Consider the following 14,951-nt stretch of genomic DNA (forward strand, 5'->3'; position numbering starts at 1 on the left):
GCTCAAAAATATACAAGCAACTCCTGCAGCTCAATTCCAGAAAAATAAACGACCCAATCAAAAAATGGGCCAAAGAACTAAACAGATATTTCTCCAAAGAAGACATACAGATGGCTAACAAACACATGAAAAGATGCTCAACATCACTCATTATCAGAGAAATGCAAATCAAAACCACAATGAGGTACCATTTCTCACCAAAATGGCTGCGATCCAAAAGTCTACAAGAAATAAATGCTGGAGAGGGTGTGGAGAAAATCGAACCCTCTTATACTGTTGGTGGAAATGCAAACTAGTACAGCCACTATGGGGAACAGTATAGAGATTTCTTAAAAAACTGGAACTAGAACTGTCACCTTCTTTTTAAAAGTGCAGTATCTACTGAAAAATAGTTAAAGTGTTACTTTCTCAGTCGAGTCCAACTCTTCGCGACTCCATGCCCTGACTATAGCCCACCTCTGTTCATGGAATTCTCTAGGCAAGAATATTGGAGTGGGTAGCCATTCCCTTCTCCAGAGGATCTTCCCCACAGAGGGATGAAGTCGAGTCTTCTGCCTTGTAGGCATTTTCTTTACCGTCTGAACCACCAGAACTTCCAGCTGACAATTTAAAAATATCAAGGTTCTGTAATTAAAAAAAAAAAACACACCCAAACTTATAACGGTTCTTTTTAGTGGATGTTCCTCATAGATATACACAGACACACGGAACGCTGAAGTTGAAACAAGCCTTGGAAACCATTAGCCTACCCAGTATCCTCCCAAAGGCAGAGTGCTATGCTGCCCGCACCCCGCCCACTCGCCGCCGCGCGGTTCAGGAGCCAGTCGCGCCTCGCTTACGTCATCAGAGTGCGCCCCCCGCCGCTGCCGTTTCCCCGGCGTGCGAGTCCGGTAGTTTCAGCTTCTCCTCTTATCTGCCCTGCGGTAATTGCTGTCGTTCAGGTCCCGAGATCCGCAGCGTCACAGGCTCGGCGACATGTCGATGCTGGCTGAGCGTGAGTGTTGGGCGCGGAGGTTTGATCGGGCCCGAGGGTGAAGGTTCCGGGTGACCCGGTGGCCGGCGGCGCGCAGTGGGCTGGAGGGGGCCGGGGGACGGCGTCCTGGAAACCCATCCTCGGCTCTTCCTGGCTGCCGCGGAGATTTCCCAGCTCAGCCTTCCTCCAAAGTTAGCTACAGGTGTGCTGATGAGACCGAGTGTCCACTTGGGACGCTTGTCTTCGCTCTCAAACCTGCACACGTGGGCGGTGGGTTCCAGTGAGGGGTCAGGACTCTGGTTTTGGGAACCTGAACTCTTACTTCCCCAGGCCTCAGCGTCCTCTGGCTAAAAAGAAGTTGTTGGGCCAGCAGTGAAACCCCGTCTTTGAAGATGTATTGAATCAAGAAAAAGAAAAGCCAAGAGCTTAGAAGCAGTAAACACTGGAAGTTCGTGTTTTTTAGGGGAGGCAGGGCTAATGAGTGATTCTAAATGTTATCGTGGTGGTTGTGACTTTGGTAGTTGGAATTAGTAACAGCCTTTTTTGAGAGGTGGGTTGGCCGCAACGCCCGCGGTGCTTGGGTTTGCCTTTGACATTCACTATTATTTTGTGAAGTTCGTCAATTTCCTTCCTTTGGACCGGCTTTTTAACTTTTGAATGGGACCTGTAGTTAAGGCTACCGGCCACCAGAGGGCAGTCATGGTTTGGTCCTGAAAAGCCGGCCGGTCCCTTTGAAAGTGTTTAGTGAACAAGAACCAGAAACAGCTTAACAGACCAACAGCAACTACACAGGGACTCCATGAAATAAATGCTGTCGGCATCCTCTCATCTAAAGAGGTGGAGGAATGGGAGCACGAAACTAAGTGGGTAAGACACCATTCAAATTTTACAGGGGCAGAAGTTGAGATTCAGAGGAAAATAATTCACCCCAAGTCATTGAGGTAGAAAGTGACAAAATCGATCTAGTTGTCGCTGTTTCTTTACATTCTTGTCACTAGGGTCAGCAGACTACTATTGTTTTTTAAATAAGGACTTACGGAACGGAGTATGTATGTGTTCGTGTGACCCTGTGGGCCCTGTTTCTTCATCTGTATAACCAGCGTGGCTAAATCTCTTCTGGTTTTAATATTCTCTGATGTACACTTAGTTCAGCATGTACGTGGAAACATTAGTACTAGTTCTGCTGTTCATTTATGTCTCTTTCCGTGATCAGTTTCTCTGTGGCTATTAAAAACATCTTTGATTACGGTCATCACTAGGTTGTCTTAAAAAAGTCAATGAGAATGCTGAATGTGAAATAGTTCAAAGTATGGATGCGTGGTGCCATCTGTGGACATCAGAAATTCAGACTGCAGGATTTCAAGAGAGTATTTTCAGTTCTCCCCCCAACCCCGTGTCTCCAGATTTTCAAATCTTTGGCATAATAATAGATAACAGGGGGTTGGCCCAAAAGTTCACTCAAGTGTTTTCCACACCCTATACTTTGGCCAACCCAATATTTTGTGTTGCCTTTTAATATGATTTAGTAAATTAGTAGCATCCCCTGTGATTAGACACTTAGGACTGGTGTTCTTGTTTTAGAAGTGAGAAAGCAGAAGCTTAGAGAAATCCCAGCCCGCCATTTCACTACCCAGCAATTATTTTCTCTGATCGTTTATACAATTGTAATAATTCTGTAGATACAGTTTTGTAACCTACTTTTTTCCGCTGATTAACCTTAATATTTTCACTTCAGTAAGTATGCTGTTTCCTTTGTTTTCCCTTGCCATATGGACTAGATTGTGTTCTCTTTTATCTTCCCAGGCATCTATTCCTGTTTTAAAAATCTAGTAGTTTTCTTTATGTTTCTCAAAAACATCCTTTATCCTGCATTTCTCTAATTGTCAAATATATTTTATTGATTTTCCCCTATTTAAGGTAAGAAATCTAGCCTACCGAAACATAAGAGAAAAATTTCATTTATCATGCTCACTTCTCAGTCTTTAATTTGGAGTCTTAGACCCACGTTTTATTAGGACCAGTTTTTGACACTTGCAATTATTACATTTTCTAATCAAATGACAGTGCTATCATTAACAGATTTTAATGGTCATCGCATTACAATTTTATACTGCTGTTTCCTTAATCTTGACTCTATGTCAAGATTAATCTATGCCTTAATCTATGTCTCAAAAAATGTTTTAATAAGAATACATGGATGGAGGATATATTTTTTGAGGTCTTGAATATCTGCAAGTGTCTTTGGGCGAAAAAAAAAAAAAAGACAAAACTTTGCCCCTGGCTCTTGGCTCTCAACACACTTCTCAGGGTAAGCTGAATCCTGGCATAAACTTTGTGGTCCTGGGCGTGGAGTGATTAGACCTGGCACCTCTTGTGTGCAGGGTTGTTTGTTGGGGTTACCCTGAAAATGTCTGGCTAGATCTCCATGTAGGAGGAGTCCCTGCCAGAGGATGGTTACCCCCTTCACCCCAAAGAGTGATTCTGCAGATTCAGGACACTCTGTCCTGAGTCCTCCCCTGCATTTAACATCCTTACTTGGGAAACACTACCCTACTCCATTGCTTTCCAGGTGGTACACTGGTAAAGAATCTGCCTGCAGTGCAGGAGACACAAGAGATGCAGGTTTGATCCTTGGGTTGGGAAGATCGCCTGGAGAGGAAAATGGCAACCTACCCCAGTATTCTTGCCTGGGAAATCCACTGGACAGAGGAGCCTGGCGGGCTACAGTCCATGGGGTTGCACAGAATTGGACACGACTGAGCGCATATGTGTGCACTCTGTTGGTTGGAGATACCTGCCATTTCCCTGGGGAAGAAAAGCTGACCTCAGCCGACTCTCCAGTCTCTTGTGCCAGCATTATAGTATATGCGTTTGTGACATAAACTGTATGCCGTCTTTATTGCAGAGGGTGGGCACAGTCATTCTCAAAAATGTCTCTTTCACACAAGCCCCAGTCAGAGACCCCTGGCCGACGCTAGTTTGGAGACATGCGCTCCAACATGCACCCAGAAGCAGCCTTGCAGAGAGAGCCCTAGTTAGCCAGGCTCATCTCATATGCTGTTCACTAGCAGAGGCGACATGAGGCTGTGTATTTACTAAGATAAGTAAAGTGGTAACTAGTCACCTTAGTAGCATTTTGGGGTCCCCCTTTCCCTGTGAAACATGATACATCTGAGCCTAGCTCATTTTCCTTTTTAAGTGCTCTTTTTCTGCCTGCGTGCCTGTAAAGGTTTACCTGTTTTTGCTACAGTGTGGATGGTTAAGGATCTCTGTATTGGTTTTACCTGCAGTGAATCAATTAGGACACTGCTGAGGCATGAGCCGCTGTTGGTACTCTGCTTCCAGTGGTGCACCAGGTACATGATGATGACATTTGACCTCCAGATTTCCCACTTGGCCACCGTTTACTTTTGGGTTTCATATGCTTGTGTAGGAAACTTCTGGAGTCCTTTTTCTCTGCTGTAATTTTCCTTAAAAGTGTAGTGGTAAGTTTGAGTTTCTAATGGTCAGTTAGCTATATACATTAAAAAACAAAAACAACTTGTAGGGACTCAAAGCAGTTTCCTCAATTCAGTTATCTTCCTTGTTTCCTTTCCCCCTTTTCTTGTTGCCTTTCTTTTTCCTTCCCTCCTTTTTTTTTTGTTTCTCAGTCATTCATATATTCATTATGTTTTTCCTGAATGCCTGCTATGGGCAAATGCAGTGAAGCATAAGAAAGAATAAGAACATGGGTGTGAGCATTAAAGAGCTTATGGCATAGCAGCATACATGAGAGAGGGATATAAACAACTGTAATACAGAGGAGTGTTAAATAAATGCCAAAGAAAAGAAACAGGGAATTTATCGTGTGAGTTCCGAGAAGGGGTCACATATGGCTGTAGGGAGTTTCAGTGAGATTAGTTATCTGTAGGTCTCGATTAGTATCTGTAGGTTGATTCTCCCCAAGGTCATGACAGTTGTGTGCTATGGATTAAGAATGTGAGCTTTGGAGTTGGTAGGACCTTGGTTTGTATAAAGACTCTGGTCCTTGCTTGGGGGTATTAGGCACATGCCTCCTGAAGGCCTCAGATTTTCTCATCTGAAAAGTAGAGATCAGACTGCCTCCCCTCATTGGGTTACTGTGGAAGCTGAGAGTACATGGATGCATTTGGCACTTAGCGTGTGTGTGATGACTGCTGATGGTGACCTTGGTGTCACGGGTGCCTTACATCGCTGCCAATTGCTGAATGGAAGGCCCAATTGATGGTACGTCATGTATTTCGATTTGTCACATTTGAAACATTTTTATTTCACTTTTCCAAGATCAATTTGTATGTTCAGATTATAGAATGTTTGGGGAAGCCAGGATAAATGATCCAAGCTGATACTGTGTTCCAGTGGATGACGAATCTGATGCTATGCTATGCTAAGTCACTTCAGTCGTGTCCGACTCTGTGTAACCCCATAGACGGCAGCTACCAGGCTCCCCCGTCCCTGGGATTCTCCAGGCAAGAACACTGGAGTGGGTTGCCATTTCCTTCTCCAATGCAGGAAAGTGAAAAGTGAAAGCGAAGTAGCTCAGTCGTGTCCGACTCTTAGCGACCCCATGGACTGCAGCCTACCAGGCTCCTCCATCCATGGGATTTTCCAGGCAAGAGTACTGGAGTGGGGTGCCATTGCCTTCTCTGGCCGAATCTGATATCTATATCTAATAAAACAGTGTATGTTGCATCTATAGAAGTATCGTGTGTATGCCATAGGTATGTGTGTGTTTGTGAGGTGTTTTCTGGGTTTGAAAGATAAGCTGCTGATGCGATACTTTGTCATTGACAGGTCGGCGGAAGCAGAAGTGGGCTGTGGATCCAAGAAACACTGCGTGGAGTAATGATGACTCCAAGTTTGGCCAGAGGATGCTAGAGAAGATGGGGTGGTCTAAAGGAAAGGTATCTTGAAGAAGAGCAAAGGAATTGGAGCCATGCAGAGAGATTATAGATCAGGAAAATATATCTTTCTTAGGAGGCTGGGAGAAATTTGTTTTGGATCAATAAGTGATTTTGGAAAAATAACTAACTTTTAAAGACATTGCGATAGTAAAATTAGAATTGAACATAAATGCCAGCTGTCTTTGTTTATTGTTTAACCTGCTCTGATTTTCGTAGATGGTGCCTTTTAGTTGGTTGCATTTGGAATCACACTTAATCATCAGAGTTTTATGTTGCTTAAAGTTTTATTCACCCTTATAACTGGACTACACATTTTCTCCTTTTCCTCACATTTCATTTATTCCTTACTCAAATAGGGCTTCTGCTGACATCTCTATACTTAAACAATTATTGCTAAGGTCTTTAAAGATCTTGTTTCCAAACCCAATGGATCCTTTTTTGGTTCTCACATCACTTTATCCCTTAGCAGCATTGAATGTCATCGACTACCCCTGCTTGGCTTCCACAATACTGCCCTCTGTCCTGGTTTTCCCCTCTGCTTTACCAACCACCCTGAGATGTGTTGCTGGCTTTTCCTCCTCTAGACTCTTGAGCTTTGGAATTCCTTGGGGTTCAGCCCCAGGCCCTTTTCTGTCCTCAGCTTGGGTGAGCTCATTCATTCCATGCCATGCTTTGAATTACCTAAATTCTGAGAGTTGTCACTTTTCTATATCTAGTCCAGATTCAGGTCTGTCCTTTGAGCTCCAAAGTTATAAATTCATCAGCCTGCTTGGCATTTTTACTTGAGTTAGCATCTTAAGTCGATTATTTTTATTGTAAAACTTTTTGATCGCTCCCAAATCTTTTTCTTCTCAAGTTTTCCTCATTTTTGCCAATATGCCCCGTCAAGGGTTTATTTAGTTAAGCCAGAAACCTGGCAGTGGTGCTTGGTTCCACCACCTCACTCACTTCCTGCCCCTCCGGTCATCGTTCCTCTCTACAGGCCCTGTCCTGGACCAGCCACCACCACTGCCTGTCCTGATCAGCACAGCAGCCTCTCAGCTGCTTCCCTGCCTCCCTTCTTTTCCTTCTCTGGGCCATTTGCCTTACAGCAGCCATTGTGAGCTTTTAGAATATAGAAATTAGATCATGTCATTCCTTTGCTTAAAAGCTCAGTGATTTCCCGTTGTTCTAAAGAAATAAAATCTGGAAATCCCATGGCAGTCCTTGATTAGGACTCGCACTTTCACTGTCAGGGGGCACGGGTTCAATCCCGGTCTGGGGAACTAAGATCCTGCAAGCCATGGGGCATGGCCAAAAAAACAACAACAGTAGAATCCAAATTCCTCCTATAATGTCCAAGATCCTTGAGATGTGGTCCCTTTATATCTCTTTTTTTTTTCTCCATCCACTGTATTAGAGCCACCTTGGGTGACTTTTAGTACACTAAGTGCTCAGGGACAAATGAGTGTTAATGATGCGGGGGACTTGGGATCCCCTTCTTCAGGGTTGTTTTGTAGAATTATTTAATGGCAAGTGCCACGGACTTGTAATGCCTCTGATGGGCTTCTGTTAGTTTGGTAGTAGCATTCTGCTTTTGCGCATCAAGAAAAGGCATGTTCTTTTTAGTTTTTCCATGGTCTTTAAAGTGAGCCTCAGGTTGAAGAATTGGCATTCCCTGGTGGCTCAGATGGTAAAGTGTCTGCTTGCAATGCAGGAGACCCGGGTTCAATCCCTGGGTTGGGAAGATCCCCTGGAGAAGGAAATGGCAACCCACTTCAGTACTCTTGCCTGGAAAATCCCATGGACAGAGGAGCCTGGTAGGCTGCAGTCCATGGGGTCGCAGAGAGTCAGACACAACTGAGCGACTTCACTTTCACTGTGAGTGCAGGGCTTCCCAGGTGGCGCTAGTGGGAAAGAACTCGCCTGCCCATGCCGGTGACATAAGAGACACAGATCTGATATCTGGGTCAAAAGATCCCCTGGAGGAGGTCATGGCAACCCACTCCAGGATTCTCGCCTGGAGAATCCCACGGACAGAGGAGCCTGGGGGGCTACAGCCTACAGGTTCTCAAAGAGTTGGATGCGACTGAAGCGACTTAGCCCAGCACAACACTGTAAGTGCCTCCTTGGTGTTACAGACATATCTTGAAAGACTCCACCAGACTATCCTCTTTGAGCACAAAGGTAAAGCCTCCTAATGTGAGTGATGAATCAGTTAATGAAGGAAGAGAGAGGTAATTTCTTTTTCTACCTGATGAAAATGCTAACTCTGTTTATGTTTAATCTCCACAGGGTTTAGGGGCTCAGGAGCAAGGAGCCACTGATCATATTAAAGTTCAAGTCAAAAATAACCACCTGGGACTAGGAGCTACTATCAATAACGAAGTGAGCAACAGTGTGTCTGCTGGGGGGTTTCCTTGCATCGTTGTTATTTTTGTCAGTGTAAAAAAAAAAAAATTAATCCAGTCAAATTGATTGATCAGTTTTAAGCTATTCAAGAATGTACAGTCCATGTTTTGGATAACAAGCCAGTGACTAAGCTTCTGTGCATCATGTAACATGCAGTCATTTTGCCTTGTTGCTTATGCATAAAAGATTCCAAGTAGCCTTATTGCTGAACTTTGCAAAAAGTGTTGTGTGTTTTTTTTGCACTTCAGGACAGAGAGGAATTTTCTTCTTGACCTCTGTTGGAATATTAGATTATGTTGCTAAAATTGGTGGCATTTTGTTTCAGAAATACTGCAAGAGAATACCGTTCTTTTCTTGTCCCATTGTCTGTTTCTGACTGTTGGTGTATAGCAGTTGAGATAAGTTACATTTCCTAGTAAACACTAACACTTTGCAAATATGACTCTGTAATTAAAAGTTCATGGCTTGCCCTGCCTTTCATTTTTAGTATCGTTGCTCACTTTAGAAAGCATCTGAACTGAAAGCCTTGTTCATACATTTTTGCAGCCAACAGAATCTGGTAGAAAATCTGAGGAATGACTTTAGGTGAACTGGATTACTTTGCTTTGTTCAGGTGCTCTGAGTGGTGGGCTGAGCAGCTAAGATTGTTTGGGCTAACAGCTGAAAGCTTAAACCAAAAGGAAGAGTTTATACATTCATCAAATCATCATGTTGTACACCTAAAACTAATACAATGTTTTTTGTCAGTTGTATCTCAATAAAACTGAAACAATTGCTGTAACCATCTGACAAAATCCAAGACCAGTACTTCAGAAGGTTCACAATGCACACACTTAGTAGTTGGAGTGCGTAGCAATATCTTCTGTATTTTCATCAATTAATAAACATACTGTGGACAATTTTTTAAAAAGAGTTTACATAATGTTGATTTTTGCAGGTAGCTTTTTAGAGGTGGATATACAGATATACTTAATTTTTTAGGAGAAGCATTGCCTATTCAATAGGCTTGAACATTTTCAAAGGTAAACATATTTAAGCATTCTTTGAAAAGTACCTATGAGGCAAATTCCTAAAGGGAAACCCTGCAAGTTGATATTATTCTGGAGATGCTCATTCTGTTTTAAAGTCAGATTCTCTTTATTATGATGAAGTTACTAACTGAGCACCTTATCAGTGGGTGCTAATTGATTTGGGGGACTTGGAGCCCTTCCCCCACCCTTCCCCAGTGGTGTTTTCTCAAATTGGGATGGGTGTAAGCAAATAGAATTGGCATATAGGCTCAAAAAAGCAAAGCAAAGAGCTCTCAAATCTATCCCTGTTTTTTTCCTTTAACCTACATAGTTTTCCCTTAGTGTGAAAAAAATCTTTGTTTTGCTTTATTTTAATATTTAACACAAAGGTTGCCTGCTGTTTATTTGACTATAAGTTGACTTGATAAGTTACCCACATTTGAAATCAGGGCTTAAGCTTCCAAGATGCTCAGGGGCTCAGTAGTAAGGGCAGGAGACTGAGATTTGATCCCTGGGCCGAGAAGATCGCCTGGAGAAGGAGATGGCAACCCACTCCAGTATGCTAGCCTGGGAAACCCCATGGACAGGGGAGCCTGGTGGTCTGCAGTCCATGGGGTCGAAAAAGAGTCGGACACAACAACAAATAGATAAATTACAGTTCAAGTTTATACTATTTCTTCTTCATTCAAATTTATAAAGTAATATTTTGGTGAAACATTTAAAAATTCACAGATTTCCTTGATTCCAATATATATCTTATCTCAGCATAGGTAGATAACAGGTTTGCCTCTAATTGATTTTTTGCTATTTTTCAGGATAACTGGATTGCTCATCAAGATGATTTTAACCAGCTTCTGGCCCAGTTGAACACTTGCCATGGGCAGGAAACAGCAGGTGGGGAAACCTTTGCTTTTTATCCATTAGACGCAACTGAGTGACTGAACTGAACTGAATCTCAATATAAAATATTTTTATCAACATTTTTTTTTTTTACTGTTAGTGTCATATCTGAAAGTTAACTGCTTGTAGCTATCACAGATAGTCACTTCTGTTTACATTTCTGGGTACTCGCATTGAATTAACATTAGTCGTAAGCGGAGGCTTTTTCTCCCCGTTAAGAGTTACTTGGTTTGCATTTCTCTGCTGCAGTTCCCTTACCCGGCCTTACAGTGTCCGGGGTCCTGCAATTCAGGCCTTTTGCATCTTCCATCTGCACTCTCTTATTACGCCATCCGGTCTCCCAGGGCAATGTGGTGACCATTGCCACACTTCTCTCTACTGCTTCACCCTCTCTCCTGAACCCCAGACTTGTATTGAGCCCGCTGCTCAGTATCTTCATCAGTTTCCTCAACTTCCAGACTTCAATTCTGCACCTCCCCAACTCCCGCCCTGTAAACTGCTGGACCCGCATACCCCACAACCTGTTTTATCCACCATCTTCCCCAGCTCAGTTGATGTCAGCTTCATGCTTCTGGTTGTTCCAGCGAAAGAACTGCTGTCGGTTCTGCCTCTAAAATATACGCAGACCCTGACTTCCTCTTGTCACCTACACTGTACCCAGCATGGTCTGAGCAGCTGGTATTTCCTGTGGATTATTGCAAGAGCCTGTAAAGCCTTTCTCAGGCATGGCACTGCTGATGTTTTGGGCCAGATCATTCTTTGCTGTGAGGCACGTCCTCTGCATTTAGGATGATTAGCAGCATCCTTGACTGCTATCCACTGGACACCATTTGCACCCTCTCCCTAGTTGTGACAAAAATATCTCCTGATATCACCAAATGTCCCCTGGGCACAATGCCCCAACTCTAAACTCCGTCCCCCCGTGGACTTACCTCAAGACCACTAGAGGGTGCTGTCTCCCTGTGATAGTTCAGTCGCTCAGTCGTGTCCGACTCTGTGACCCCATGAACTGCAGCACGCCAGGCCTCCCTGTCCATCACCAACTCCAGGAGCTCACTCAGACTCACGTCCATCGAGTCAGTGATGCCATCCAGCCATCTCATCCTCTGTCGTCCCCTTTTCCTCCTGCCCCCAATCCCTCCCAGCATCAGAGTCTTTTCCAATGAGTCAATTCTTCGCATGAGGTGGCCAAAGTACTGGAGTTTCAGCTTTAGCATCATTCCTTCCAAAGAAATCCCAGGGCTGATCTCCTTCAGAATGGACCGGTTGGATCTCCTTGCAGTCCAAGGGACTCTCAAGAGTCTTCTCCAACACCACAGTTCAAAAGCATCAATTCTTCGGCGCTCAGACTTCTTCACAGTCCAACTCTCACATCCATACATGACCACAGGAAAAACCATAGCCTTGACTAGACGAACCTTTGTTGGCAAAGTAAAGTTTCTGCTTTTAAATATGCTATCTAGGTTGGTCATAACTTTTCTTCCAAGGAGTAAGTGTCTTTTAATTTCATGGCTGCAATCACCATCTGCACTGATTTTGGAGCCCAAAAAGATAAAGTCTGACACTGTTTCCACTGTTTCCCCATCTATTTCCCATGAAGTGATGGGACCAGATGCCATGATCTTTGTTTTCTGAATGTTGAGCTTTAAGCCAACATTTTCAGTCTCCACTTTCACCTTCATCAAGAGGCTTTTTAGTTCCTCTTCACTTTCTGCCATAAGGGTGGTGTCATCTGCATATCTGAGATTATTGATATTTCTCCCGGCAATCTTGATTCCAGCTTGTGCTTCTTCCAGCCCAGCGTTTCTCATGAGTACTCTGCATTTAAGTTAAATAAGCAGGGTGACAATACACAGCCTTGAAGTACTCCTTTTCCTATTTGGAACCAGTCTGTTGTTCCATGTCCAGTTCTAACTGTGGCTTCCTGACCTGCATATAGGTTTCTCAAGAGGCAGGTCAGGTGGTCTGGTATTCCCATCTCTTTCAGAATTTTCCACAGTTTATTGTGATCCATACAGTCAAAGGCTTTGGCATAGTCAATAAAGCAGAAATAGATGTTTTTCTGGCACTCTCTTGCTTTTTCCATGATCCAGTAGAAAATTGCCATTGGCAATTTTATCTCTCGTTCCTCTGCCTTTTCTAAAACCAGCTTGAACATCTGCAAGTTCACGGTTCACATACTGCTGAAGCCTGGCTTGGAGAATTTTCAGTGTTACTTTAGTAGCGTGTGAGATGAGTGCAATTGTGCAGTAGTTTGAGCATTCTTTGGCGTTGCCTTTCTTTGGGATTGGAATGAAAACTGACCTTTTCCAGTCCTGTGGCCACTGCTGAGTTTTCCAAATTTGCTGACATATTGAGTGCAGCACTTTCACAGCATCATCTTCCAGAATTTGAAATAGCTCAACTGGAATTCCATCACCTCCACTAGCTTTGCTCGTAGTGATGCTTTCTAAGGCCCACTTGACTTCACATTCCAGGATGTCTGGCTCTAGGTCAGTGATCACACCATCGTGATTATCTGGGTATGAAGATCTTTTTTGTACAGTTCTTCTGTGTATTATTGCCACCTCTTAATATCTTCTTCTTCTGTTAGGTCCATACCATTTCTGTCCTTTATCGAGCCCATCTTTGCATGAAATGTTCCCTTGGTATCTCTAATTTTCTTGAAGAGATCTCTAGTCTTTCCCATTCTGTTCTTTTCCTCTATTTCTTTGCATTGATCCCTGAGGAAAGCTTTCTTATCTCTCCTTGCTATTCTTTGGAACTCTGCATTCAGATGCTTATATCTTTCCTTTTCTCCTTTGCTTTTTGCTTCTCTTCTTTTCACAGGTATTTGTAAGGCCTCCCCAGACAGCCATTTTGCTTTTTTGCATTTCTTTTCCATGAGGATGGTCTTGATCCCTGTCTCCTGTACAATGTCACGAACCTCTGTCCATAGTTCATCAGGCACTCTGTCTATCAGATCTAGTCCCTTAAATCTATTTCTCACTTCCACTGTCTAATCATAAGGGATTTGATTTAGTTCATACCTGAATGGTCTAGTGGTTTTCCCTATTTTCTTCAATTTAAGTCTGAATTTGGCAATAAGGAACTCATGATCTGAGCCACAGTCAGGTCCTGGTCTTGTTTTTGCTGACTGTATAGAGCTTCTCTATCTTTGGCTGCAAAGAATATAATCAGTCTGATTTTGGTGTTGACCATCTGGTGATGTCCATGTGTAGAGTCTTCTCTTGCGTTGTTGGAAGAGGGTGTTTGCTATGACCAGTGCGTTCTCTTGGCAAAATTCTATTAGCCTTTGCCCTGCTTCATTCCATATCCTAAGGCCAAATATGCCTGTTACTCTAGGTGTTTCTTGACTTCCTACTTTTGCATTCCAGTCCCCTATAATGAAAAGGACATCTTTTTTGGGTGTTAGTTCTAAAAGGTCTTGTAGGTCTTCATAGAACCGTTCAACTTCAGCTTCTTCAGCGTTACTGGTTGGGGTATAGACTTGGATTAATGTGATATTGAATGGTTTGCCTTGGAAACGAACAGAGATCATTCTTTCATTTTTGAGATTGCATCCAAGTACTGCATTTTGGACTCTTTTGTTGACCATGATGGCTACTCCATTTCTTCTAAGGGATTCCTGCCCGCAGTAGTAGATACAATGGTCATCTGAGTTAAATTCACCTTTCCAGTCCATTTGAGTTCGCTGATACCTGTCACACCGTATCCTGTGATAGGTACAGTGCTATTAGCTCTGTCTCCACGTTAGCTCAGTACAATTCAAACCAGGCCTTGCTAACTGCTAGTCCGAGTACTGAAAAGCCTTTAGAATATTCCTTTAAGGGAAAACTTGGCCAGGGCCCTGGAGAGCTGAGATCATTTTTCTGCCAAATCATCTTTGGTAAATACAGTATCTTCATCCAGATGAATTTTTGGTCATATTACTTGAATTAAAGCTGACAGGATAACCTGGTAACCTATTTTTCTGCTATAATATTTTTAGTTCTTTAAGATTGCTTACCTAATTACAGTTTGCCTTTCAACTAAACAGATTCCAAACTATTTTCTTCACAGAATCTTGCAAAAATTTTAGAAATAACCCTTACTTCTTTGTGGGACACAAGAAAACTCCATAGTCTTTACATTTTTATTTTTAAAAATTATCCTATCTCAAGTAGTTAACATATGACTCAGCTTGGCTTTTTGGTGGACTTACCTCATGGTTTTAAGAAATGCTTTTTACTTCTATCAGATATTTTGTTCCTTGTGATTTTAAATATTTTTGGAAATACATTGGGATGCTGATAGCCTGTCATCCACAAAGGTGGTTTAGGACAAGGATCTTCAAATTTTTTTGCTTCCAGAGCCTCTGAGGCAATTTGAAAAACAGTAAAAGACACTTACTCCTCGGAAGGAAAGTTATGACCAACCTAGATAGCATATTAAAAAGCAGAGACATTACTTTGCCAACAAAGGTCCGTCTAGTCAAGGCTATGGTTTTTCCAGTGGTCATGTATGGATGTGAGAGTTGGACTGTGAAGAAAGCTGAGCACCAGAGAATTGATGCTTTTGAACTGTGGTGTTGGAGAAGACTCTTGAGAGTCCCTTGGACTGCAAGGAGATCCAACCAGTGCATCCTAAAGGAAATCAGTCCTGGGTGTTCATTGGAAGGAGTGATGTTGAAGCTGAAACTCCAATACATTGGCCACCTGATGCGAAGAACTGACTCATTTGAAAAGACCCTGATGTTGGGAAAGATTGAGGGCA

At 42.9% G+C, this 14,951-nt stretch overlaps 1 protein-coding gene across 2 annotated transcripts in view; it reads left to right on the forward strand.

The window, feature by feature from the left end:
* Window positions 1-842: 842 nt before the first annotated feature.
* The window catches only part of PINX1 (PIN2 (TERF1) interacting telomerase inhibitor 1), a 67,419-nt gene continuing 53,310 nt past the window's right edge, over window positions 843-14,951 (forward strand). The window contains exons 1-4 of one of the 2 annotated variants that reach the window (XM_027549004.1): window positions 843-994; window positions 5,786-5,895; window positions 8,170-8,262; window positions 10,112-10,190. In XM_027549004.1, the coding sequence (XP_027404805.1) occupies window positions 976-994; window positions 5,786-5,895; window positions 8,170-8,262; window positions 10,112-10,190 (301 nt within the window). In that variant the 5' untranslated portion in view covers window positions 843-975. Of the gene's footprint in view, window positions 995-1,293; window positions 1,841-5,785; window positions 5,896-8,169; window positions 8,263-10,111; window positions 10,191-14,951 lie in introns of those variants that run through there. The other variant, XM_027549005.1, reaches the window with a different exon arrangement.

Source organism: Bos indicus x Bos taurus, chromosome 8 (genome assembly GCF_003369695.1).
Source record: "Bos indicus x Bos taurus breed Angus x Brahman F1 hybrid chromosome 8, Bos_hybrid_MaternalHap_v2.0, whole genome shotgun sequence".
In the NCBI taxonomy this organism is placed as follows: Eukaryota; Metazoa; Chordata; class Mammalia; order Artiodactyla; family Bovidae; genus Bos; species Bos indicus x Bos taurus.